The 25,572-nt window shown below is 37.9% G+C and overlaps 1 protein-coding gene across 2 annotated transcripts in view; it reads right to left on the bottom strand.

Annotated features, from left to right (window-relative positions):
• LOC139964771 (enhancer of mRNA-decapping protein 4-like) overlaps positions 1 to 25,458 on the bottom strand; it is a 30,390-nt gene extending 4,932 nt beyond the window's left edge. The window contains exons 1-23 of one of the 2 annotated variants that reach the window (XM_071966724.1): positions 25,207 to 25,458; positions 24,199 to 24,256; positions 22,215 to 22,242; positions 20,727 to 20,797; positions 20,021 to 20,132; positions 18,440 to 18,539; positions 17,692 to 17,878; positions 17,251 to 17,392; positions 16,322 to 16,429; positions 15,433 to 15,626; positions 14,560 to 14,743; positions 14,230 to 14,401; positions 13,711 to 13,798; positions 13,315 to 13,412; positions 11,581 to 12,481; positions 10,485 to 10,628; positions 8,477 to 8,585; positions 7,817 to 8,012; positions 6,664 to 6,819; positions 5,750 to 5,865; positions 4,672 to 4,837; positions 3,209 to 3,395; positions 2,223 to 2,439 (exon numbers count right to left, since the gene is read on the bottom strand). In XM_071966724.1, the coding sequence (XP_071822825.1) occupies positions 2,223 to 2,439; positions 3,209 to 3,395; positions 4,672 to 4,837; positions 5,750 to 5,865; positions 6,664 to 6,819; positions 7,817 to 8,012; positions 8,477 to 8,585; positions 10,485 to 10,628; positions 11,581 to 12,481; positions 13,315 to 13,412; positions 13,711 to 13,798; positions 14,230 to 14,401; positions 14,560 to 14,743; positions 15,433 to 15,626; positions 16,322 to 16,429; positions 17,251 to 17,392; positions 17,692 to 17,878; positions 18,440 to 18,539; positions 20,021 to 20,132; positions 20,727 to 20,797; positions 22,215 to 22,242; positions 24,199 to 24,256; positions 25,207 to 25,303 (3,831 nt within the window). In that variant the 5' untranslated portion in view covers positions 25,304 to 25,458. The other variant, XM_071966734.1, reaches the window with a different exon arrangement.
• Positions 25,459 to 25,572: the final 114 nt, after the last annotated feature.

The following is a 25,572-nucleotide window of genomic DNA, read 5'->3' as shown; positions in this document are numbered from 1 at the left end:
ACATCTATGGAGTACTTTCCTAAAATCTATCCTTCCTTAAAATCTATGCATTACCTCCCTAAAATCTATCCTTTCTTTAACATCTATGGAGTACTTCCCTAAAATCTATCCTTCCTTAATATCTATCCAGTACTTCCCAAAAATCTATCCATCCTTAAAATCTATGCATTACCTCCCTAAAATCTATCCTTTCTTTAAAATCTATGGAGTACTTCCCTAAAATATATCCTTCCTTAATATCTATCCAGTACTTCCCTAAAATCTATCCTTCCTTCAAATCTATGCAGTACTTCCCTAAAATCTATCCTTTCTTTAAAATCTACGGAGTACTTCCCTAAAATCTATCCTTCCTTCAAATCTATGCAGTACCTCCCTAAAATCTATCCTTTCTTTAAAACCTATGCAGTACCTCCCTAAAATCTATCCTTCCTTCAAATCTATGCAGTACCTCCCTAAAATCTATCCTTCCTTCAAATCTATGTAGTACCTAACTAAAATCTATCCTTCCTTAAAATCTATGCAGTACCTTCCTAAAATCTATCCTTTCTTTAAAATCTACGGAGTACTTCCCTAAAATCTATCCTTCCTTAAAATCTATACAGTACCTCCCTAAAATCTATCCTTTCTTTAAAAACTATGCAGTACCTCCCTAAAATCTATCCTTCCTTCAAATCTATGCAATACCTAACTAAAATCTATCCTTCCTTCAAATCTATGCAGTACTTCCCTAAAATCTATCCTTTCTTTAAAATCTACGGAGTACTTCCCTAAAATCTATCCTTCCTTAATATCTATCCAGTACTTCCCAAAGATCTATCCATCCTTAAAATCTATGCATTACCTCCCTAAAATCTATCCTTTCTTTAAAATCTATGGAGTACTTCCCTAAAATATATCCTTCCTTAATATCTATCCAGTACTTCCCAAAAATCTATCCTTCCTTCAAATCTATGCAGTACTTCCCTAAAATCTATCCTTTCTTTAAAATCTACGGAGTACTTCTCTAAAATCTATCCTTCCTTCAAATCTATGCAGTACCTCCCTAAAATCTATCCTTTCTTTAAAACCTATGCAGTACCTCCCTAAAATCTATCCTTCCCTCAAATCTATGCAGTACCTCCCTAAAATCTATCCTTCCTTCAAATCTATGTAGTACCTAACTAAAATCTATCCTTCCTTAAAATCTATGCAGTACCTTCCTAAAATCTATCCTTTCTTTAAAATCTACGGAGTACTTCCCTAAAATCTATCCTTCCTTCAAATCTTTACAGTACCTCCCTAAAATCTATCCTTTCTTTAAAAACTATGCAGTACCTCCCTAAAATCTATCCTTCCTTCAAATCTATGCAGTACCTCCCGAAAATCTATCCTTCCTTCAAATCTATGCAGTACCTAACTAAAATCTATCCTTCCTTCAAATCTATGCAGTACCTCCCTAAAATCTATCCTTTCTTTAAAACCTATGCAGTACCTCCCTAAAATCTATCCTTCCTTCAAATCTATGCAGTACCTCCCTAAAATCTATCCTTCCTTCAAATCTATGCAGTACCTAACTAAAATCTATCCTTCCTTAAAATCTATGCAGTACCTTCCTAAAATCTATCCTTTCTTTAAAATCTATGGAGTACTTCCCTAAAATCTATCCTTCCTTCAAATCTATGCAGTACCTCCCTAAAATCTATCCTTCCTTCAAATCTATGGAGTACCCTCTACCAGTATTCCATTTCAGCGAATTGATATCTTTATCAAATCAGTGGATATGAACAAATCAATTGCAAATTGCACCAAAATGGTCGGATTTTTGCTCCTCTTTCTTCAACCAGAATTAAAAATTTATCTCTAGCCAAAACATTTAGCAAACATCTCTCCGAGTGAGTCAGTGGGTGATTTGGTTTGAACAATACTCCGTTGAGATGATTTCCATGCAAGGAAGAATGATCACATGCCAACGGAGCAATTGGAAAGTTCAACATTTTCATGATAATCTGAAAACTTCATTCTAATGAGAACAGCACTGTTACGGCACTGATTATGAAAGAAAGGCTGACCTTTTAACCTTGAACTGATTTTTCCTTTCAATAGTCTAGTTTTATTGTCAAGTTTCTTGAAAGCTAATACATTTCATTTCCCAATGATGTCATTAACACTTATTTAGGAAACAATGGCTTGAGATAATCACAACACGCTACGACACTGTGTGTTGTTGAAAACGAGACGCTTACCACCTGGAAAGCATCGTTAATCTTCTTCCTCCTCAGTAGTTCCATTATCTGGATCTCCGTTCTCTCTATATCAGGCTGCTGGGGCACTGGAGTAGCTGCTTGAGATCTCACCACAGAGACAATACTTTCATGAACAGAATCCTGGTGTTTTTTCAACACAGGTTGTATCTCCGTCACGATCAACTGTTGCAAATGGCCGGCCAAGTTTCTCTCCATTCTGTATTATTATCGGAAAAGATGCAAATGCCCAAAGATTGAAGAATTATTTCAGATTAACCTCGACAAAGTGTACAAACGAGGGAATAGAACAGAGGTCATGAGCTTCAAACCAGCTTACACTCTGCATTAACACATCCATTTACAGTGTTGGTATGCATTTCCATTTAAATAACACGCAAACAGATTCCTTTGTCAACGGTCAATCATCTTTTACATTACCAAACGGTACCCTAAAGTCACCTTCATCATGTTACGGCGACGTTTCTCAATGATTATAGCTAGTTTTGGACAGCATGAGCAAATTTCTTTTAATAATTCAAAATTTTAAATGACAAAGATTCACATGGACACAGCCTTTGCTCATAAACTGACAATTTAGTGATCAAAAATGGTTAACTTTTTTCATTGGGGTTGTAAAATACAATTGAGAGTTTTTTTTTAAATCTTCTGATGACAGGCCAGACTGGTTTTTAAATGAGCTGAAAAGACAACCTTGGATCCTGTATTGACAACATTCACCAAATAATTGTACAATCTTAAAACAGATGGAAACATAATCAGGGATGCAAAAAAATTGCAAAAATTGCGGTATAGGCTCCAGTTTGCGTATGCTACAGTGTGTTAGGATAATAGTTTTTGTCCCCGAGGTAGAAAAGAATTCACGGAATATTCTGCGAATTCGCGGAAAAAGCTCATGCCTGCCTAACAGTGTGATGAAGAGAGTATTGACTTCTCTGTGAATGTTTATAGTTCTTGCCCATACTGACCTTTCAGTTTGGGTCTGTAGTTGTTGAGAAATCGACTTCTGCAAGCTCTTCTCAATTTCTATCCTCAGATTCCTCAGTTCGTTCTGCTGGGAATCTCCGAGGCTGCGCATCTCAGCAATGACCACCTCGCTCTCTTGTTTGATGGAAACGGTGTGTTCCTTAGATGTCGTCTGCATTTGTTGAGTGCCTTGGATAAATGGTTAGGAAAAGACGAAGAAGAAAAACAACTGATTACCAAACATTGGACGAAGAGACCAAGTTGGACGAGATGCAGAAGGTATGATTATACCCACAATATTTTAATATGATTCATGAGACAGAAATAACAACTATGTTACTCTACCCCACCCCCTTGGGACATCCAGGGCCTTCCTTTCCGGGAAAGAAATCAAATAAATACAGCAGGAAAGCTGTAGATCATTAATGCTTCCAAGTTCTGCTTTGGGACAGGTATATTGATTGGCAGTAATCAATACCAAATGTTCCTGATCAATATTAAATGTTCCTGATTAATGTGTTACTGATCAATGAATATACCTGTTTAAATTCTGTCTTGGATCAGGTCTATTTATTGGCAGTAATCAATACCAAATCTGACTGATCAATGAATATACCTGTTTCAAGTTCTGTCTTGGAACAGGTATATTCATTGGCAGTAATCAATACCAAATGTTACTGGTCAATGAAAATTTATAAAAAAAAAAAAAACACAATGTAAGATCCACAAGCTATAAACAAATCTAATGGTATAACCGTAACAAATGCATAGTGTGAAAACGAACCTCATGTTAACCACATGCCTATTTGAGCCACTTGCCAAAGAAGACAAGCTAAAAACACCAGTACTTAAAAATATCAACAGGCTAAACTCAAATTTTCACTGGCAATTGCCAGAATTACAACACACAATATTAAGCAGTAATGCAGGGCTTATACAGAAATCATGCCAATTCTGTGACAGACAGTTCTTAACTGACCTCATGTTCTCAAGTTCTTAATGTCCACTGCCAGAAAATATTGCCTTTTTGGTGGTAGGGAGGAGGGAGGGGTTGGGTGCAACTGGCAAACTCCACCAGGATTTAGCCAGCAAGATCCCCAAACTTTGCAGCTTGAATTACACAACAATATTAATATATATATTGATCTGTTTATGAGCTTAGTGAGAAATTGGGGATTACGACCTGCTGTAAATTAGACAGCTACCCGATAACTCATCCACAAGAGAACTACAAGACCTTTCGTATTGCCGTAACAGACATTCCTTTGTGTGCAATACCAGTCTAATGAACAGACACAGATACAATCTACTACTCAAGATGGGAACGAAACAATAGGCAGAGATGCCAACCTCTTAACACAAAAAAACAGACTGAATATCCTAACAAATCAGATTTTTGGGAGAAAAATCAGATTTTCACTCAAACAAAACAATAGGCAATGATTACATGCTACTTTTGACTTACATTGGTCCGTGCCTGCTTGAAAGGAGACAGCCATCTGTTGAAACATGTTCTTGCAGGCGTTATCGAAGGCAGGGATGACGTTCTTGAAGAAGTTGTCCCGATAAGATTGGGTGATGGTGCCGGCCATCACCTGCGCAGCACTCTGGGCTATGTTATCTCCAAAGTTCTGTGAGGTTGAAAAAGTTTATAGTGACACATGATACCAAAAGTACATTCATTAGAGTAGAAGCAATATGAAACAAAGACAAGAATACAGTTAACAATAACTTCAAGAAAGTTTTGTCCCTGTTTTTTCCCCCCCCCCCCTTTTTCTTTATGATACTTCATCGGTATGTTGACCTTTATGGTGTGTTTCGTTCGGTTCAATTTTGAAGTTAATACTCTCCTTTAAGTCAATCACTGTCAAGCTCACAACATAGGTCAGTATCATAAAATACAAACCACACCAAACAAAAAATTGAAAGCTTCATTAGCAAGAGACATCTATGAACTTAGTGATGAATCTCAGAGTGAGTAGAAAACCTGAAAACCGAAAACCTGAAAACCTGCAAAAGAAAGTTACCCCAAAAATATGGAAGGTGTATGAAGGGGTGATATAAAGCAAACAATAGAATGTAGACAATAGAATGTAGAACAATAGCAAACAATGGAATGTAGACAATAAATTTAATACAGACATTTAAATAGCGCGAAGATCATATCGTCTAGACAACAGGATTCAAACAGGTGAACTTTTGATTAGTCCCCTGGTCTACCTACTGAGCTTAAATTTTTTTTAAGCTTTTCCAGAATACCATGATTGCTGCAGACATTGTAAGAAAATCAAATGATATGAAATTTTTTGTTGACAAAATTTCAGTCAGTATTAAATATAGACAACGTTCATCATCCGTTTCAAATACAGCAACTATAATCTACCGATTGATATCAATTGGCGTTCTTCATTTCCGAGCAAATTCTCGGGAACTACTCATTTGAGCTTGCTGTGTACAAATTGATTGACGAATGATGAATGATGTTGTGATTCCTCTCTCTGGATATACTGTGAATTAATCAGAGACTTAAGACAAAAGCTCACCCTGTTTTTAATTAATTTACTGATATTTTCTCTCAACTGTTGATCAGTGGTCGTCATCTTTTCTGCAGCAATCTGGGAAAGTTGAGTGGTCAGACCCGATAACGACTCCGATATTTCTGTCGAGATCAAAAGAAGGAGGCTGCCTTATGTGAATCGTTGAATCGAACAGGACCAGAAAGTTCATGGACCATCTTGGATGCCAACGTAACCATTATTGGGGATCCCTATTAATTTTTTATCAAGAGTTGCCAGAAACTGTTTCCTTTGCACTTATATGTATGTACATTGCAAGTGTTTCAATGTGAAAAAGATGCCTCGTAACATAAGATATCTAAGACCTTTCACCTGGAATGACTCGACAAAAATTCTTCTTCCCTTCTAAGCTTTGAAAGAAATTACAAATCCTACTTTGCTATCTGATTAGCCATGCCCTTGCCCCCTTTCATTCTGTTTAATGTTTTGTCCTTTATTCTGTTTAGCCGTATTGTTCTTTATTGTCCTTTATTCTGTTTAACCGTATTGTTCTTTATTGTCCTTTATACTGTTTAACTCTATTGTTCTTTTCCAGTCATGAGCATGTTTTCTTTTTCTCTGTAAAGGGGGATTCACATCCCACCAGCATTTAGTAGCTTCCTTGTGTAATGCCCTGAACCATTTATCATGTTTTTTAGTCTCTTGTATGAACATATCACTGTAAATTCTTTAAACATTGTTGGTTGAATTGAATTGAATCAGGTATTTCCTTTCATCACCATATTATCCATCTATGAGCAAAACGACTGTTGGAGGTCTTGAAGTAATTCTCGGAACATATAGACACAATCGAGGAATCTAGAAAATAACACCCCTCCACTCCCACCTCCACCCCCCCCCCCCATAGGAATTCTTCAAAAGCTTGTCCGGTTGTGACTCACCAGGCATAACTTCCTTTTGTATTGTCTTGCCCAGGTTCTGAGTTACTGATTGGTTTACCATCTGTTTTACAGTAGTCTTCACCGTCTCCAACAGTTGTTCCTGCCTCTGTTTGTCCGTTCTCTGCCGATCTTGGAGAAGTGTGTCTAGTCGTTGGCCTGAAGACAATGTCACGTTAAGAAGATCCAAATTTGCTTTTATTTTTACTCTTTAACCAGAACCTACTCATGGAATGGATTTTCTGAGATCAATTTAAACGGTTCGTGTTTCTTTTCATTCCTGAATCTATATACTCCGTTTTCATCTCTTCAATTTGATCCAATTCAATTCAAATTTATAAAAGAAGACTTTTAGGCACAAAATTAATTTTGAAATGTTGGAAATCGTTAAAAAGCACTGCTATCAGTCAAGGTTGTATTTCTACAGCACTTTTTAATTCTTGAGAAGAGACCCTTTCAACATCTGGAGTTTCATCAATTAAAGTCGCTGGACCTCTTAGTCTAACACACGTACCATTAGTCAGTCCCTCGGATGCAACACAAAACTCAGTGGGAAAAACATAACGTTTACGACGCATGGAAAATTTTCAAAGGATGAATGGTGTTGCTTGTCATTCAGCGATTCTCTGTTGCTTATATAAAGTTAAAAGAACATGTTTTGGATGAGTTATTGCTCATTGAGCACTGGTCAAATTGTATACCAGTTTCCGACATGGAACATACTGGACTGGACCTGCAATTCTTATCGTTTTGAAGACGAGATCTTTCTGAAAAATTATTTTCACAACTGGCACTTAGTTTTGAGATATGTAACAGCTCTTTACAAATTCCTCAGAGTCCTGTAAACAGTAAATATTACGTGTATTAGGACACAGAGCCGTATCTACGGCTCGGTTAGGACCGATATGACACCCCCCTGGGGAGAAACGCTCATATGACACCCACCCCCCCCCCCCCCAGTAGAAATGCTGTAGAATCCCCATTGAAGTAGTTGTCTGGTTTATCATATCAATCTATGGGAACTGTAACCTCCCAGGCCATATGGCTTAGAGCTTTACTACCAAAACAATTTAAACAGTAAGACCATAGACACCAGCGATACCAATTCGCCAACGCTTTCATCCACTCACAAAGTAAGTTAATAAATAAAGGATACGTTCTCCTTTGGCGTGTTCGGTTACGAGGGTATCTACTTTGGTGTTGATGTTCTTCTCCAGTTTCTCGATTCTTGATTTCATGGACTGTATGATGCTGTTGGACTGCTGCGATTTGGTGATATCCTGTCTTAGCTTCGTCATATCGTCCTGCTGGTGTTCAAAGGCTGCCATGACTTTACTCAAAAGTGCTTTGATCTTATTACAAAGAAAAAAGAAGGAATTTTCATTGATACCCAGCAAAATTCTTGGCAAAAAGTTTGTAATATTTTCAGCAAATCCAAATCGTACAATATTTTAGCATCCACCGTTCATATAAAGACACTTTACAATAACCTTAAAAAAAATTTAAAAAAAAAAAACATTTGGTACCATTACAACATTGTTTTTAAAACTTGCAAATGTACTATTTCCAACTGTTCCATGACAGCTACAAAATGTTTGACAATCTTCATCTCATAGCCTTCTGAGAACTGCCACATTTACAGTGTACTTATATTATATATCTCAATTTTCTTTTTATATTACCATGGAACGTTTATATATTTTGTACTCACTTTGGAGCCATTTTAATCTGGGTTCCCATTTATGAATAGCTAGGAAATTAAAAAAACAAAATTATATATATATTTTTTTTCATTTCTTTGTAACTAAATGAATACCTCTTGCATCTCGCCTGCTGTTTGGTTATCCAATTCCGAGTGGCTGCCTCTCGCTCTCCTCCTCCTGGACTCCCTCCTGGCATCTCCGCTGGCGGTTTCGCTTTCGGATCTGACGATGAACGTAAGAAGAAGAAAAAAAGAGGATAAGATATCTTGCAAAAGGAAAAATTGATTTTTTTTTTTATAGATATTGGGACAATAATAATAATAATAATAATACACAGTTCTTATAAAGCGCAAATACACACTTAAGTCTCAGTGCGCTGATTATTATTAACCCCTGGTCATTGGTAACTTGTCACACCCACACACCAAAGTGTGCACAATTCAATCAATCTCTCCTGGGGCACCACAGTGCACCACAACCACGTGTCCCCGGGGGACTTCCCATAGGATGCAGCCACAAACCGGCGCACGCAACTATATTTACAAGTTACCTCGCAGGTCCCCATTTATACACCTGGTTACTGCCAGAGTGAACAAACAGGAAGTATCTGATATGATCAAACTTAGTGAACATCCTCACAGCACATGGAAGAAAACAAAGTAGAAGAAGTGTGGAGAGCTTCCTTTGTCAGGAAATAATTTGAGACATACAACTTGGGTATCATAAGTATTAAGTCATACGTATTAAGTCTACTAACATATTTATCATTAAACCAGGAACATAAATACAACAGCTCTGTGTACAGAAACACCTGTTAAACATTCTTTGTAATTGCATGGCAACTGGATTCAGAAAATGCAACAGCTCTGAGCTCTGTGTATAGAAACACCTGTTATACATTTTTTTGTAATTGCATGGCAACTTGATTCAGCTCTGCATATAGAAACACCTGTTTTACATTCTTGGTAATTGCATGACAACTTGATTCAGATAATGCAACAGCTCTGTGTAAAGAAACACCTGGATACATTCTTTGTAATTGCATGGCCACTTGATTCGGAAAATACAACAGCTCTGTATATAAAAAGACCTGTTATACATTCTTTGCAATTGCATGGCAACTTGATTAAAAAAATACAGCAGCTCTGTGTATAGAAACACCTGTTGTACATTCTTTGCAGTTTCATTGCAACTGTATCAATCATGAAGAATCAAACCACTGATATTTGGTCAATACTCAGTGCAGTGGAAAATAGCCTCTACCATATGGCTTAAAGGCAAGGACACTGCATATTCTATTACAACATTTCAATCCTTTGAGACGTCATAAAATCCTACAAGATAAGCTAACATTTGAGTCTATTCAGCTAATATTATACTGGTTTAATGCCTCCTATTTATTTAGTCTAGAATGCCAAAAAACTACTACAAATTGCTATGTGAACAAAATAACTGTCAATTTTGTATTTCTTAAACCGCAAATGTCAGCATCTTTGAGCAGAGTCTAATGTGATTATATGCTAATCTATCAAAAACTGGTTTAATATCAAGATGACAGACATTATTCCTTAGGATATTTATTTAGTCTAGAATGCCAAAAAACTACTACAAATTGCTATGTGAACAAAATAACTGTCAATTTTGTATTTCTTAATCCGCAAATGTCAGCATCTTTGAGCAGAGTCTAATGTGATTATATGCTAATCTATCAAAACTGGTTTAATATCAAGATAACAGACATTATTCCTTAGGATATTTATTTGGTCTAGAATGCCAAAAAACTACTACAAATTGCTATGTGAACAAAATAACTGTCAATTTTGTATTTCTTAAACCGCAAATGTCAGCATCTTTGAGCAGAGTCTAATGTGATTATATGCTAATCTATCAAAACTGGTTTAATATCAAGATAACAGACATTATTCCTTAGGATATTTATTTGGTCTAGAATGCCAACAAACTACTACAAATTGCTTTGTGAACAAAATAACTGTCAATTTTGTATTTCTTAAACCGCAAATGTTGGCATCTTTGAGCAGAGTCTAATGTGATTATATGCTAATCTGCCAAAACTGGTTCAATATCAAGATGACAGACATTATAAATTAGGCTTATGCTGACCCAGTTGCACTGCTGGATTCTATGATGTCAGTCTGCTTTACAGTTGCTACGGTAGGGTGCACTGGGATGTTAGGTGTCCCTTCCTGGGCCTCATGGTCTTCTCTCTCGTCGTTGGGCATTCTCCCGTCACTGGATTGCCATTCGCTATGGTCAAATGAGAGTGAGATATGAACAGCTAGCTGCGTTTTCATGACCTCATTTATCACCAAATTCTGGTGTGGCTGAGCAATTAAGTCCAATAACTGTTAGCAATTTTCAGTTGATTTTGGGTCAATTTTGTGATTGCTAACTGTTACAAAAACCACATAACAATTGCATTCATTAGCCTATATTATCAACTTTCATTTAAAATAGTGAAAAAAGTAAAAAATATAAAAAAGACAAAATATTTGAAAAAAGTTCAAAATATAAAAACTTGTAGGACTGAAAAATTGTGAGGCACTGAATGGGATCATTACATATTACACTTGCTCATCAACATTAATTTGATGAAAAGGCTATTACAGAAAGACACTGTGCAAGCATATAATCTATAGTCTACCAGGAAGGATGGAATTTGATCTAACTTCAAAGAATTGCAAAGGAAACAAACTTCATTTACATTAAAGGATTTAGAGGAATATTTAGGTGTCGACTAATGATGAAGGAGGATACCCTAAGCATCCAGGTGAAATTTCAATTCCTATGTACCCACATTCACAAACATTTTAACCTGACGTGTTTTCTATCAACAGTGGACTTGGAGCAAGCAATTGTAATGTTATGGATGCGCACTGACAAATTTGTCTCTGTGCTTGTCTTTAAAATCTTCCACAAAGTTTCTTCTTCAGAAATGGGATGCATCAACAACATATGAATACAGTAGTCACTAGGCGGGGTGGGGGAGGTATTGATAACTGAACATAGCCTATCTAAAGCAAATTTGGAACCAACTCCAATCCAAGGTCAAAACAGTAAAGGTTAAAAAAACAAAGAAAAGACTACACTTTGCTGTCAGTGTACAACTTTGACATCACAACCGGTTGCTTCAAGTTTTACTTAGTGTACAGCCAAATCTATTGTGATTATACGACAGATATTTTCATAAACTACTCACCTTTCAGCGACCTCCTTAGTTTCTTCTTCCTCGTCCTCTCCTACGTTCTGCCTCTCCACTTCCCCGTTCGTACCTTCTGCTCTGTTCCCGACCCCCACGGATGTGACTATAGGAGAGTAGGATAAGTCCACCAGAGCCCCCACCTTGACCTCTGCTTTAGGGATCGCGGGGGGTCCTACGGGCGTGTCGTCGTCCTCTTGTCTGTCCGCGTTGCTCCACTGCTCCGCGTCCTGGCCGTCTTCGTTCTGCAGGATCTGTGCGACCTCTGCACTGGAATCGGAGAGACGCTTCTCCAGTCTCGGATGCTGGTGTAGCCTCTCGGCCAGATCCTCGGCTGACGCCACCGACACACGGCTGAGGTTCGCGTGGTCTCCTTCCTCGGGGGTGTTAGGGGGAGACCTGGGAGCATTGTCGTCTTCTTCTTCCTCGGCCCGAAGGCTCGTGTCACGTGACCCTGACGCACTCGGAGGTAACGGCACTTGGCTGGGCGTGAGGACGCGGCTCGAATTTGGCGAGGGTTCCTGCAGTGAGCTGGGAGTGACGGTGAGGGAGCCGTCCCCGGTGCTGGGACTCTGAGGGTTCATGATGTCCTCCACTGTGCTCATGTTCGTCCTGGTCACTTGAGTGAAACTGCTGGCAGAACTGGACGTACTGTCTCGCAGCTGTTGGAGGGTGCCGAGGTCCTTCTGATTGAAACTGCCGCTTCTCAAGGCATCTGGAGTGATCAGGGGTGACTGGATGGACTCGGACGTGAAACTGCTGGTCATGGACTGTGCCGGTGTGGGCTGGAGGTCGGACCGTGCGGGCGAGATCCCTCCGATCAAATCGGGCTGAGAGCCCTCTGCATCTGTGGACTGCTCGGCGGCGCTGAAGCTCACGTCAGATAATCCATCTCGTAGAGCTGTGAAGGCAGACAGATTCGACAGATCGAGCGAATTGTAAGCATTCGTAAAATTAGGAGAGACATATATATATGTGTATGTATCTTACAATGAAACTTTAGCTGTCCTAACAACACAAGACTGGCTTCAGTATGGATGAGCAAAATAAAGGATTAGACCCACAGCAGACTTCACACACATGGAGTTATCAACTGCATAATAATATTCTGAATGCTGTCTTAAATGTTCTGTTGTTTTGGTATTTCTGCAACCTACCACTTTGACTTGATTCTTTGAAACAAAAGACATCGCTTTTGCACTACGTGCTTTGCATAGTAACTTTACAATTCTACAACCTGCTGTAGAGTGGTACTTGGTCTACATCTTCTACAGAGGATACACTCACATCAAACAAAAAAGAAGAGCTTTCACATGAAAGGTGTTCAGATGGTCAGTGGTGTGAACTAGACAAGATGAAGAACCAACTTTTCTATAATTTCTGAGTGTGCCTATTATACCCCACCTCTCTTGAAAATGTTATCAAATAGTATATAGGCACATTAAAAAAGTGCAACACTAGTCTGAAACTTCCAGAGGCATTAAAACAAGTATAAGCAATCTTCCATGGAGTTAAAGATTGAAAACAATATCGGTCATTCCACTGTCCTATCATTTTATACTCAGTGGCTCCACCGGATTAAATTCACAGTGATACAGTTATTTCCGCATCACTGGCAGACATTGGCCGAGGATATCCAGTACACTGTGTTATATCACAACTGTGATTAAATCCTGGAATAACAAAGAAATGTTAGAGAGCTGCTTAATACAAAGGCTTTGCAAGTTTACATACCAATGTCCTCCCTGGATGTTGTGCTGACTGAGGCACATGGTACATCATTATCAACCGATGAGATTGGCAGAAAACGGACCTGTAACTCCTGCAAAGCCCTGGATGGATATGAGAAGAAGTAGGTAAATAATGTCAGTCTGGAAGTAATCAAAGTGAGAATAGTTAACTAGATACTTGTTACTTTACCACGGATAAGTGGTGCCTGACTGGTTGAAATGGTGCATCATACGGATGATCATAAAACTGACCAATATGGTTTAAATGTTTTGAATCTAATTTTTTATTGCCCTTCCATTTTTGTAAGTCATCACTAAACTAACATAGCTAAATTAAATTAAAATACATTAAATTAGCTCAAACACATTACACTTTCTTTATCAGAAGAAAAGAACCAACCTTGAAAAGACACAAAAGATCTTCACTAGAACTGAAACATCTGCGGCTGAATGATTGTCGATGCTCGTTCCTACATCTGAAAATTCACCTGAAAGGTACAGGAATATGATTTATGAATATATATACATATATATATATATGTGTATGTATGTTTATATATAAATGTTTATATATATATGCACTCTGTACAATCATAACACTTGGGTAATACGCCCTCAATGACAGTTATACAAAGCCAGTTTATACGCATTCACACACCAGTCGAATCACTGTGGTCGAGTGGTACGGACTTTGGTCTGTGACACAAGATCCTCCAGATGAGTCCCAAAAGGACGAAACCGGTCGCGAAGCGGAATTTGTCTGGTGTGTTGTTCTTTATTTATTTATTTACTATATATATATATATATATATATGTATGGGAATTATTTTTTCGTCAATGACCTAATAAATTTATCAACATATACGCTATCCATTACTAGATTTTGATCATTGAATAATCAATGATCGATCAACTATACCTGATAACTGAGCTTCTTCACCATCTTCCTCCTCTCCTGGTTTGCTTCTTATCTGTCCCGCAGTCGCTACGCAAAAATTGAGCATTGGTTCGTTGAGTACAAACTCGGACAGAGAGCTGAAGTGTGATTGCCCCTTGTGTATGTCTTGGTATAGGTTTAGTACATAGAAAACCTTTGGTACAAATAAATCAAATCAAAAATATAAATAAATAAATACATTAATAAAAGGGCACAAAATATGAAAAGTAAACAATAAAATTCACTCCTGCATAATCTCAAAATTGGCCGAATGACTATAATATACAAATATATATTTTTTTTAAGCTTTACCTTTCTTTTCATATCTGTAGCCATGAGAAACGAAGCACTCTGGTCCAGACAGACTTTAAGGCACGGTTGAGGGTCCGGTGTCAGGAAGCGAACCACCTGAAGACACTTCCAAGAGACAGTACACCACAGTTTGATTTCGGAATTGAAGTCTGCACCGGTGAGCAGAAACCGCCAAAAAGCGACACTTGAGAGAGAGAGAGAGAAAGAAAAAAGAAAAGAAAGTAATTTCACCAAAGGTTAAGGCATTAAGATTCTTAAAAGTGTTACTGTAATTTGAACTTAAGATTGATGGTTATAAAGACATGTAAGATAGATATCCTAACTGTACACAGATCTGTGTTATGTGCAAACAATTGATAGTGTGAAATTAAACAACAAATGGTATACAAACTGCTTATCTGCTACATAAATCCTATGAAGAGACTTTTTTTGTATAAACGTCAAGGAGGTCTAATAGTTTTAATCTTAGCCTAGTCTCTTTAAGATGCAGGCAATGCTAACAAATAGTACTCAGAGAGCAAAGAAATTACTCGTTGGAAGAATTGCTTGGATTCACTTCTTTTGTTTTAAGTTATCGTTAATAAATCATCAGTACTTTCTCTACCAATCTGTGGTATTACTTGAAACTTTGACAAAATGTCTTCTGTAGTAGTTCATTTGTTGTGTCTTGACAAGATTTATATTGTCACTATAGTTTACTGATCTATTTGAGTCTACTACAAATCATCAATAACAATTATTATTTTATTTAAATATATTCACGATTATTTTGAAGTCAGTGCATGGATTATAGGCATGAAACATACAGTAAGTTTGTTTTTATTCCGTGGTCAAAGGTCCTTTACTGGCCAGCATGAATTCTCGGACCATTACCTGGGGTCTTGTGTCTTGTGGTTGTCACAGAATAGAAGACTGGATACCGGTTTGCCATCGTGGGGTTTGAACCGGTGGAGTCTCCGAGGAGGGTCGGTCGATTCCCAAATCATCTCCCAAAACTTGACGGTACCGTCCAGGCTCGCCGTAGCCATGACGGACCCATCCGGGGCCACGGCTAGATCTGTTATCTCCTGCAAAATGGGGAAATATGATTCATTTGAAAGAACAGAGGCCAAAAGAACTAAACCAAAAAGGATATAAATAAAGAAGGTAAAGTAGGCTCCAGATTACCTTACTAATGATACAATTTTATTGAGAAATAACCATTCTTACAGAACTAGACCTAGCTGCTTTAATGTTTTACTTGCTTCTGTTTGATCTGGGAATGGTTAAACAGCCTGAAATTTTCTGGAGGCAGGTTGTGGAACAGTCTTCCCCCAAATTTGAAATGCTTGCCACATGTTAATATTTTTAAACGCAATATGAAAACTTATATATTTTGTTTAGATGTCTGATATTTTTTTGTCTATCTTTTTGCCGTCCTTTTTGTGTTTTTAGATGTTTACCGTTTTTCTACTGCAAAATATTGTATATGTATTTTGTATTGAGGGCTTCCCTGGAAAGCAGTGCTTCTGCACTGAGCAGGACTACCCTCATTACAGATGACAATAATAAAAAACAACTCTCTTGTTAAGAATGCTTTACTTAATAAATAATATTTTGATAAATTGTTGTGGCTTAGTACTGATAGATGTGATTGTTTAGCTTATTTGTTATTCTTCTTTTCATGCTCCTTTTAATTTTTGGGGGGGATATTGAAGGTGGGAGGCGTTAGGCTAAATCCTGATAACCATGTGAAATACAAAAACAGTGCCTGTAAACTTACACTGTCGTGGCCGTTCGGTACCAAAATAAACGATCCTGAAATACCCTCTTTGGATACAGGCGATGCCACTCCTTCTAGAAAGTCTTCTTCAATGTCCCACAGTTCCACCTTCAGAAAAATAAGGTATAAAGATTATCCCTTGATCCCATGAGGATTAAGAAACTAACATGATCCCAATAATCCCAACTGCTACCCCCCCCCACAACCACTTCCCCAAAAAATTGTTAATTCCACCTGTCCTTCCTATTCCAGTAAATTTCATTCACCCTACTTCCAATAACACCAGCATTTTATCAGCATGGGGGAAAGTCTTAATAAATGGATAACAAGGCATACCTAAGAGTCCCCAAATGGGAGAAAACCTTGTGGATTAATATAAACCATATCAAGTAACTGAATATAAAGTAAGTTAATCCCACCCCATCCCCACCTCCCATCTCCCTCCAAAGAACAGTTCACTCCACCCTGTGCCCTCCTATTCCAGTAAATTTCATCCACCCTACTTCCAATAACACCAGCATTCATCAGCAGGGGGGAAAGTATTAATAAATGGATAACAAGGCATACCTAAGAGTCCCCAAATTGGGAGAAAACCTTGTGGATTAATATAAAACATGTAAAGTAACTGAATATAAAGTAAGTTAATCCTCTCTCCACCCCTAGAGCTCCAGTTGCAACACGAGGCTCAGCATTTGTGAAAGGGGCTTCTCTTAACTCAATAAAAGTACAATATGTATCAGTTACCAACCAAGAGAATAATGCAACTTCATCTCAGGTCCCCTCCCCAGTCCAGGGGTCATCAGAGAGAGCCATCCTCCCCCCCCCTACAACAACTCCATGGTACTTTTACAAAAAAAAGTGGCTCAGCATTCAGAATAGGGGGATCATCTGACTAAATGAAGTATAATTCAGATCACTATTAAACCAACCTGAGAATCATGTGAGACTCCTAGGTAACTACCCTCTGGTTCCCCTGATGAGGGATCCTCAGGGAGGTAGGGCCCCCAGACGACTCTATGGTACTCGCTGGGGTGAGTAGACTCTCCGTTCACGGACAAAATGAGTTTGCTCCTGGTAAAAATTAGTCAAGGTCAAAATGCACAATATGATAGTAATACATACCAAATAACAAACAAAGAAAAGCAGGATGTCTTACATATTAGTTGTGACTCACACAAAGAACCTGAAAAGTTCCCTACAACTAACCCCCCACCCCTCCCCCACCCCCCATCCTCCTCCTTCATCCCACAAGAACGTAAAACTAAAAGCATAAAATTTGTAATCAAATTACAAAAAGTTGCTGCAAAACGAAACGAAAACAAAAGAAAACAAAAGAAGACATGAGAGAATAAGTCAAATGATAAGGATACGTAATAGTATGATCGTCCTCCTCTATCAGCTTCCAGACCGAGAGACTGCCGATCCTATCCACGCAGGCCAGTAAGTTAGAGTTGTAATGGGAGAACGCCAGGTCGTTAATCATCTCCTTAAAGCCCTTCAGCAGAGCCCTCTGTGAAGTCTGTCGGTTAAGGACCCGTACACCGTAACCTGTTTGCACTGGGTGTCGAAGAAACGAGATGGAGAGAATCGATAAACACCGATCAAAGTATTCACAAAGAGGAAAAACAGCAGAGTTGAAAACAGAGGACAAACTGAAAGCTTTGTTTGTTTTGGAGTGGGAGGAGGGGCTGGGGAGAGTAGGAAGGGGGCAGAGTCACTGTAATGGAAGGAGTTTCTTTCCGCCCTACCCCTCCCCCACCCCCTGACACCCCCACCCTCCTTGCCCTCTCACATCCGAACCCAAAATAACCAGGTAACTAATCACGCTCTTGCAGCTACTGGAAACATTTTCCTGCAGAATTTACCCAGATTTATAATCAGTTACATCAACTTTAAATTGTCAATATTTCCATTCTAATCATCCTTGCCCACTCCCCTTCACAATCCTTGTAGCATACAGTATTTTGGAGCAGACATATTTTCCATTTTAGAAATATAAACATGATGGCATACATCTATTAAAGGTTATAGTGTATGCAGTGAAATCCACAATAAGAAAAACAGAACAAACCCCACCCCCCCCCCAAATAAAAAAACAAATATAATGACAACTCTTACTCTTCAAGACGTAGACAACGTATTGTTTGTTCACGGCAAGCATGTTCCCAACATAGTACTTGCTTCCCCAGTCATATTTAACCACTGGAGTACATTTGACCTGAAAATGAAGAAAAACAGAAAAAAGAGGTAATAATCATAGTGTATCTTTAAATTCGCAGTAGTTTTTTCCCTGCACACCCAGTCACGATAACCAAGCGAGATCTATCCCATTGGTACTTTTAATATAAAACAATATTTACAATTTGCCAAGAGAAATGTCCAGGTCCCTCCACACTGTATGCTTCTTAAATTCTCTTCTACCAAGCCCTGTGTTTTCCAACATAGCTTATTGACTAACCACATTTACTGGAAAGATCTTTTGCCTTTAATACCCTTTTATCTAGCTCCTTTCCAATTTACACCTCATCAAAAAAAAAATCCTAACTCACAACCAGACTTTTCATAGGCAAGCAACTCAAGTATTATCTTTTACATATATGCCAATCAACCAACCAACCAAATCCACTGATTTCCTTAGCTACAACCCCTGGTCTATTATAACCACAACATAAATGGACATATTGTAGAGAGATCCTGTGGACAAGAACCAATTAAGCCTAGTCTATAAGTTCCCATTCTCATTGACTGATATTTACCAACATTCAGGGGAGAAAAAGGGACAAAGAGATAAAAGCAGTAATTACTCATTCACTGACATTCAATTCGTGGAAAAGTCTACAAGACTCTCTCAATAGTTGTAGGTGATATTTTAGTTTTCAAAATTTTGTGTAGCAGTTTTGAAGGGGCTCTGAAGCCTTTTGTCTTATAAAATACTATGGTTCTGGTGTAAAAAAAAAATTGCTATACATATATTACATGTTTCCATTTGTATTGAAATTTTGACCACTTTGCATGCAATACCGGACAAAATTATTCTCTGCGTTGGATCAACTGGAGTCCTGCTTATGTTTGTTAAAATGATCATGAACTGACCAACCACATACTAAACAATTTCATTACCATTTCTGCTGTACTCTCTTTTATTGACCATCTAACAAACTTACACCTTTGCCTAATACTTACTCAAAAAGTGGGCCAAAACTCTACCCAAGAGGCTGAGGTTGGGATATGAATCAACTTTTTGCCTAATCTTAAATAAACTATATATTACCTCTTAACCCTATACAACTTTTTGTGTCCCTAATACCAATTAATGAGTGCCAACAACTTACATGCCGATTAAATATCCTGGCAGATAAAATTGTTTAGGTGGATCCAACGTTTGGATCGACAGTGACACCAGGCAACATTTTTTGTCACGACCCTCATTTCTACAACATGCTGACATTTTTTTTAACACAACTGATTGACACACAAAGTTACAGACAGAGAGACAAGTTCTTTGTTAGTTGATATGTCAGCCAAAGCTAGAGACCATCAGTTTTCTATCTTCTTTCATAAACACCCATTCTCTCTCATGACTGAAGCAGTAGCTAATAAAATATTTCTAATGAACAGCGAAGAAAACTTGTCCACTATTTTCAGATTCAATTGTAGACAGCTCAATAATATGAAGGAAACAAAAACCTTTCAAGTTACCTGGCTGCTTGCTGTTGCAGCATTGTTGACATTTGAATTTCCACTGGGGGTGATGATAACCTCTTGTCCATAGAGAGGAAACGACGCCCTAGAGTCATCTCCATGTAAGACACTATCAAAGAGAAGAGGCAGACCTTATAAACCAAGTAAATCTTAACTTTACATCATCGACAAGCAACATTAATACAGTTGCAAGGAAGGCACTTGTAGTATTTCTACGGTAGTTGGAACCGTTAGTATAAAACAAGGGCAGGGCATGGGTGGTGTCACATTTGGACTTCATTCGCTCAGTCTCTGCAAATCAGCCAAAATGTGCAGCAAAACAGTACATGGTCATGAGTTCATGACTGTATGATAATTTAGTAAATATCAATACCAAACAAATAGATGGTGTAGACTATTAAGATGGGTATCGGCTTTGATATGTTTATATTGTAATTGTATAATGCAGCTTTCACTCAGGCTTACAGTGGAAGATTTGGACAGGAGAGGAGGAAGGAAACAATAGAGAGAGAGAGGGTAGGGGGGGGGGAGGCGAGGATGAAGAAAGGGGAGTGTTGAGGAACTAAATTGAGCTACACTCTCTCTGCTCCTTATGTTTTGAGGTATATTCAGAGTAGACAGGAAGTGTAGTTTGAGGACAGATGTTTTCACATAAATGATAAGTGTAAGCAGAATACAAAGATCTATACTGAAGGTGACTTACATATTCTGCTTGATGTTGGTTCTGACCGCACCAAGCTGTGGGATGACTTCTTGATTCATGTCTCCATTACTCTGCAAAAGTTGTAGATGATAATATTGGGAATGATGACAACAACAATAATTAACAATAAACAAAATAAATTTATTCAACCAAGAGGTCGCTACACCAACAAGAAGAATCGTAATGCTGTAAAGAAATTCTCTGCGAGTAAACAAATCAGAACAAACTTTTAAACATGGTGCCAGTTGCAGAGATGGATGGCTAATCAAAGTTGTCCTTCTTACATCTGCCAGTGTTGGCCTTTACTGGGAATACCCCAAAGACAGCACAAATGTTGTAGCCATTAGACTCTTATCAGTACATGAAACCGCCAAATGTTGTCCCCATTAGACTCTTATCAGTACATGAAACTGCCAAATATTGTCCCCATTAGACTCTTTATCAATACATGAAACCGCCAAATGTTGTCCCCATTAGACTCTTATCAGTACATGAAACTGCCAAATATTGTCCCCATTAGACTCTTTATCAATACATGAAACCGCCAAATATTGTCCCCATTAGACTCTTTTCAGTACATGAAAATGCCAAATGTTGTCCCATAAGATTCTTATCGGTACATGAAACTGCCAAATATTGTCCCCATTAGACTCTTTATCAATACATGAAACCGCCAAATATTGTCCCCATTAGACTCTTTTCAGTACATGAAAATGCCAAATGTTGTCCCATAAGATTCTTATCGGTACATGAAACCGCCAAATTTTGTCCCCATTAGACTCTTTTCAGTACATGAAACTGCCAAAAGTTGTCCCCACTAGAATCTTATCTGTACATGAAACCGCCAAATATTGTCCCCGTTAGACTCTTATCAGTACATGAAACCGCCAAATGTTGTCCCCATTAGACTCTTATCAGTACATGAAACCGCCAAATGTTGTCCCCATTAGACTCTTATCAATACATGAAACCGCCAAATGTTGTCCCAATTAGACTCTTATCAGTACATGAAACCGCCAAATGTTGTCCCCACTAGAATCTTATCTGTACATGAAACCGCCAAATGTTGTCCCCATTAGACTCTTATCAATACCTGAAACCGCCAAATGTTGTCCCCATTAGACTCTTATCAGTACATGAAACCGCCAAATGTTGTCCCCATTAGACTCTTATCAGTACATGAAACTGCCAAATGTTGTCGCCATTAGACTCTTATCATTACATGAAACCGCCAAATGTTGTCCCCATTAGACTCTTATCAGTACATGAAACCGCCAAATGTTGTCCCCATTAGACTCTTATCAGATTCTTGCATCTCCATCAGATTCTTGCAAGGGGTACTTAAAAATTTATATCTCACTAAGTAGCTTAGAACAAATCATACATTGTGCAATTTAGAATATAAGCTTGAGGTTTTAATGTGGCTATGGGTCAAAGTTTTGGTTCATTTCACATAATATAGAACATTAAAACAATTTCAGGCCTTACCTGGCTTACTGGAACTTCATTATCATGGCTGTACAGGATAGAGCAAAAATATATTAAACATTGATATCAATCCATTTCCATCAGACAACATTCCATGCTCCTTTCAGTAGAAAGGGAAGGACAATAATTTACTTGAAATGAATAGAAGAGCATAATGTTATGCAAAATAATCAAATTGTTACAAAAGTTAACAATAAAGGAGTTTACCCCTGTTCCACCTCGCTAGAGGTCCTACGGGGGATAATTTTTAAGTTTTGTAGAATAGACACTTTTTTTTTTTTTTTTCTAGGGAAAGTTGTCTATTATTCAAATAGGGAGATGCTGAGAAGTGAAGTATTGTTCGATTAACATTGTTAAGAAGCCATAAGTACACAGGACGTCGGAGCTGAGGAGCCAATTAGGTATGGATCACTAAAGGGTGAGGAAATTCTAATTAAATGGGAAATAGAAGAAAGAGCGGTTTCTATTGTTTGGGTCGGAAGTGGTTGCTACTTAGTTGGAGTAATGGAGTTGTACTTAGTGTTACAAAAGTTGGAAAAGATTTCAGGTATTTAAGGTTTTTTGTATTGTTCATGGTTGCCACTGCCATTGCTTTTACGTAATGATACTGTATATGGTATACAGTGGAAAAATTCTCCCAAATGACTGAACCACCAAAATTGCTCTGCCGTAAAATTTGATAGTCTAAAAAAATTGTGCAGATATTGTGAAGTAAATGGGGCTACAGTAAGAGATTGTCCGACCACACTGTGACAAGGATAACTGGTTTAAAGTCGGATTAAATTTTTGAATCGAAAGAACGCAGTCCTTTCCCCCCTCTCCCACACAAATTATGCACTACTGGTGTGTTAAATAAATAACCAAAAAACTGAGCTATATTCCATTGGGGCAGTTATTCTGAAATTTTCGTTATTTATTCTTCCGTCAAACGATGATTGTGAAGGTTCCCATATATAATATCTTACCACATGTATTTCACCTCATTTTGATATAATAATTATAACGATTTAATCAATTTTGAGCCAAAACCGCACAGAGTATAGCCAGCCTAAATCCATCTTCGCCGGGACTGTATATTATTATATATAGCCTACGGTACTGTACTGGTACACACAGTGCAGTAAGGAACTTGAGATATGGTGATATGGAGAATGGATTCGTTTACTATTGTGGAGGGTTCCACGATGTCATTTATAGTTATCTTTGGCTACTTTTTTAATTTTTAAGACCTTTATAAACGAAAGATATTGTACCTATTGAAAGTACATTTTATGCAGAAAACAACAGCCAATTAAAGATATAAATAATTCTGTACTAGTTATTCTAATGTATGTAGTTTATAATCCCCCACTTACATAGCCCCTACGTTACATTCTTCTTGTCTGAAGTTCCAAACATGTGGTGACTTGTGGTTGAAAACTTTTCATTGTGAACTTTTGAACTTGAAGGATTGCCCTATTCCAGTATCATGGAACATTGGGGAACCCCCAATTTCTGTATGTGTACGGATTACAGGTTTTATCCACATCTTCATACGTCGATTATGGATGAAGGATGGTGTGGGGTACTTTTTTTCAAGGTTTATGCTTTTCTTTTTGAAAGTGTATGTTAATATTAAAGGCTCTAATATAGCATGTTATTTTGAATGTTTTTTTTAATTTTTATAACCGTGCATGTAAGTGTATGTACATGGCCTAAGCTATGTCAATGAATGTATGACATTGACAGTCTTGTAACTAAGTGCTTTGAACCATAGATGAAATGTTGAGGAAACTCCCGGTAGTACTTACGACACCGGGATTCATGTTGCAACACTAACGGTTGTGGGAAATTTGCACTACCGCACAAGGCTACTCCGGGTAGCTAGTTATGTATCTAACATTTCTCAACGAAATGGTTATTTGAACTGCCAAGAAGGGGGACATATTGTGATATGAGATACATTAGTTTCACACTACTGTACTTTATGTAAGGCAGTTCTTACCTTGATAACCTGGTAGGATTCATGCCGTTACTGGACACCTGAACTTCTGACGAGGATGCTAGAAATGTGAAAAAGAATATATAAACACAACTCAAGAATGGAAGGAGCTTTCTCTACAGATGCTATGAAATATTAATCCAAAAATATGATGCATGTGGTAAGCACTGCATGATATAAGGAAGATCAACAAACTTCCATTTATTTTGCTTCCTTTTATGTTTTTGTAAATTTTATGTGATGATAATAATGCAAACAGTGTGGACGGTCTTCCAGTCAAATCTATCATCCTTTAAAGCTTGACTATGTGTTGGGTTGTAGCTTTGGCTCATGCATTCCTGACACAGCTAATATACTGTAAGGTCATTTTATTAGGCTATTTGTAATGAAATTGTAAAAGTTTTGCACAGTAAGCCTAGGCCTATGTTGAATCCAATACAGGTTCACAAGTAAATATTTCACAATTGAGTTTTGCTTCAATTCATTTAACATAAAATGCAGATACATGCTTCCTGTTGGAGGTTATAATGCTGGATGGAGGACAGTGCACAGAATTGCCAGCCTAATGTTGACGTCTGGCCACTTTAGTTATGCTACTGTAGACCAGGTGTTTAATCTTAAATAGTACTACTACTACTACACTTGTAAGACCTTTTCATAGTTGGGCTAAAGTTAACCATTAGGCCTAGGCCTGGCACAATTCATGTTGTTAGGCTAGGCTTTCTCCATCAAGCAACAGTTACACGTTAGGCTAGCTATGGCGGAATACTATACTGACAGTAACCAACTTAGGGAAGCGCAAACCTGAACTGGAATTAATATTTGTTAGGCGTGCGGGCTAACACAATTTCGGCAAATGTGAACCCAGTTTTGTCCTGAAAATAACACACAGGCGACCTCGATAAGGCTGCGTCTAATTGATTGACCTCTCAAATGAAATAAACGAAATATTAGGCCTAAAGTTAGGCAAAAGTTTGGCCTAAGCTAACGTAGGCTCGTCTTCAACGTTACCAATTGGGGATTTCCCCACGTTTAGCAACTCTCTGAGATGTTGCGATGGATCACCGTTGCTTGACATCGAATTACCAGGAACAGACTGTAGGTTCATCCTACTACAAAGAAAAGTTTTAAAGTTCGTTCCCTTCACTCCCTTATTGAGTGAATCTAGTTTCGTATAGGACCTCTTGGTATCTTTTCTCTATGTTTTTCTACAATAACTCCATGTGCAGTTTACTGTCCTCGTACGAAAATTGAGTTAGAAAAGAAAGAATATTTTTTTTAGAATTATCAGTGATATTTCCTGGCTATCAGAACGTAATAAAATTATCTTTGACCAATCATAAATGAAATATATATATAATGAATATTCATTTCAAA

The sequence above is a fragment of the Apostichopus japonicus genome, chromosome 3, assembly GCF_037975245.1.
Source record: "Apostichopus japonicus isolate 1M-3 chromosome 3, ASM3797524v1, whole genome shotgun sequence".
Classification (NCBI taxonomy): domain Eukaryota; kingdom Metazoa; phylum Echinodermata; class Holothuroidea; order Aspidochirotida; family Stichopodidae; genus Apostichopus; species Apostichopus japonicus.
Note: the sequence above shows the minus strand (reverse complement) of the source record. Positions and strands in the feature narration are given on the sequence as shown.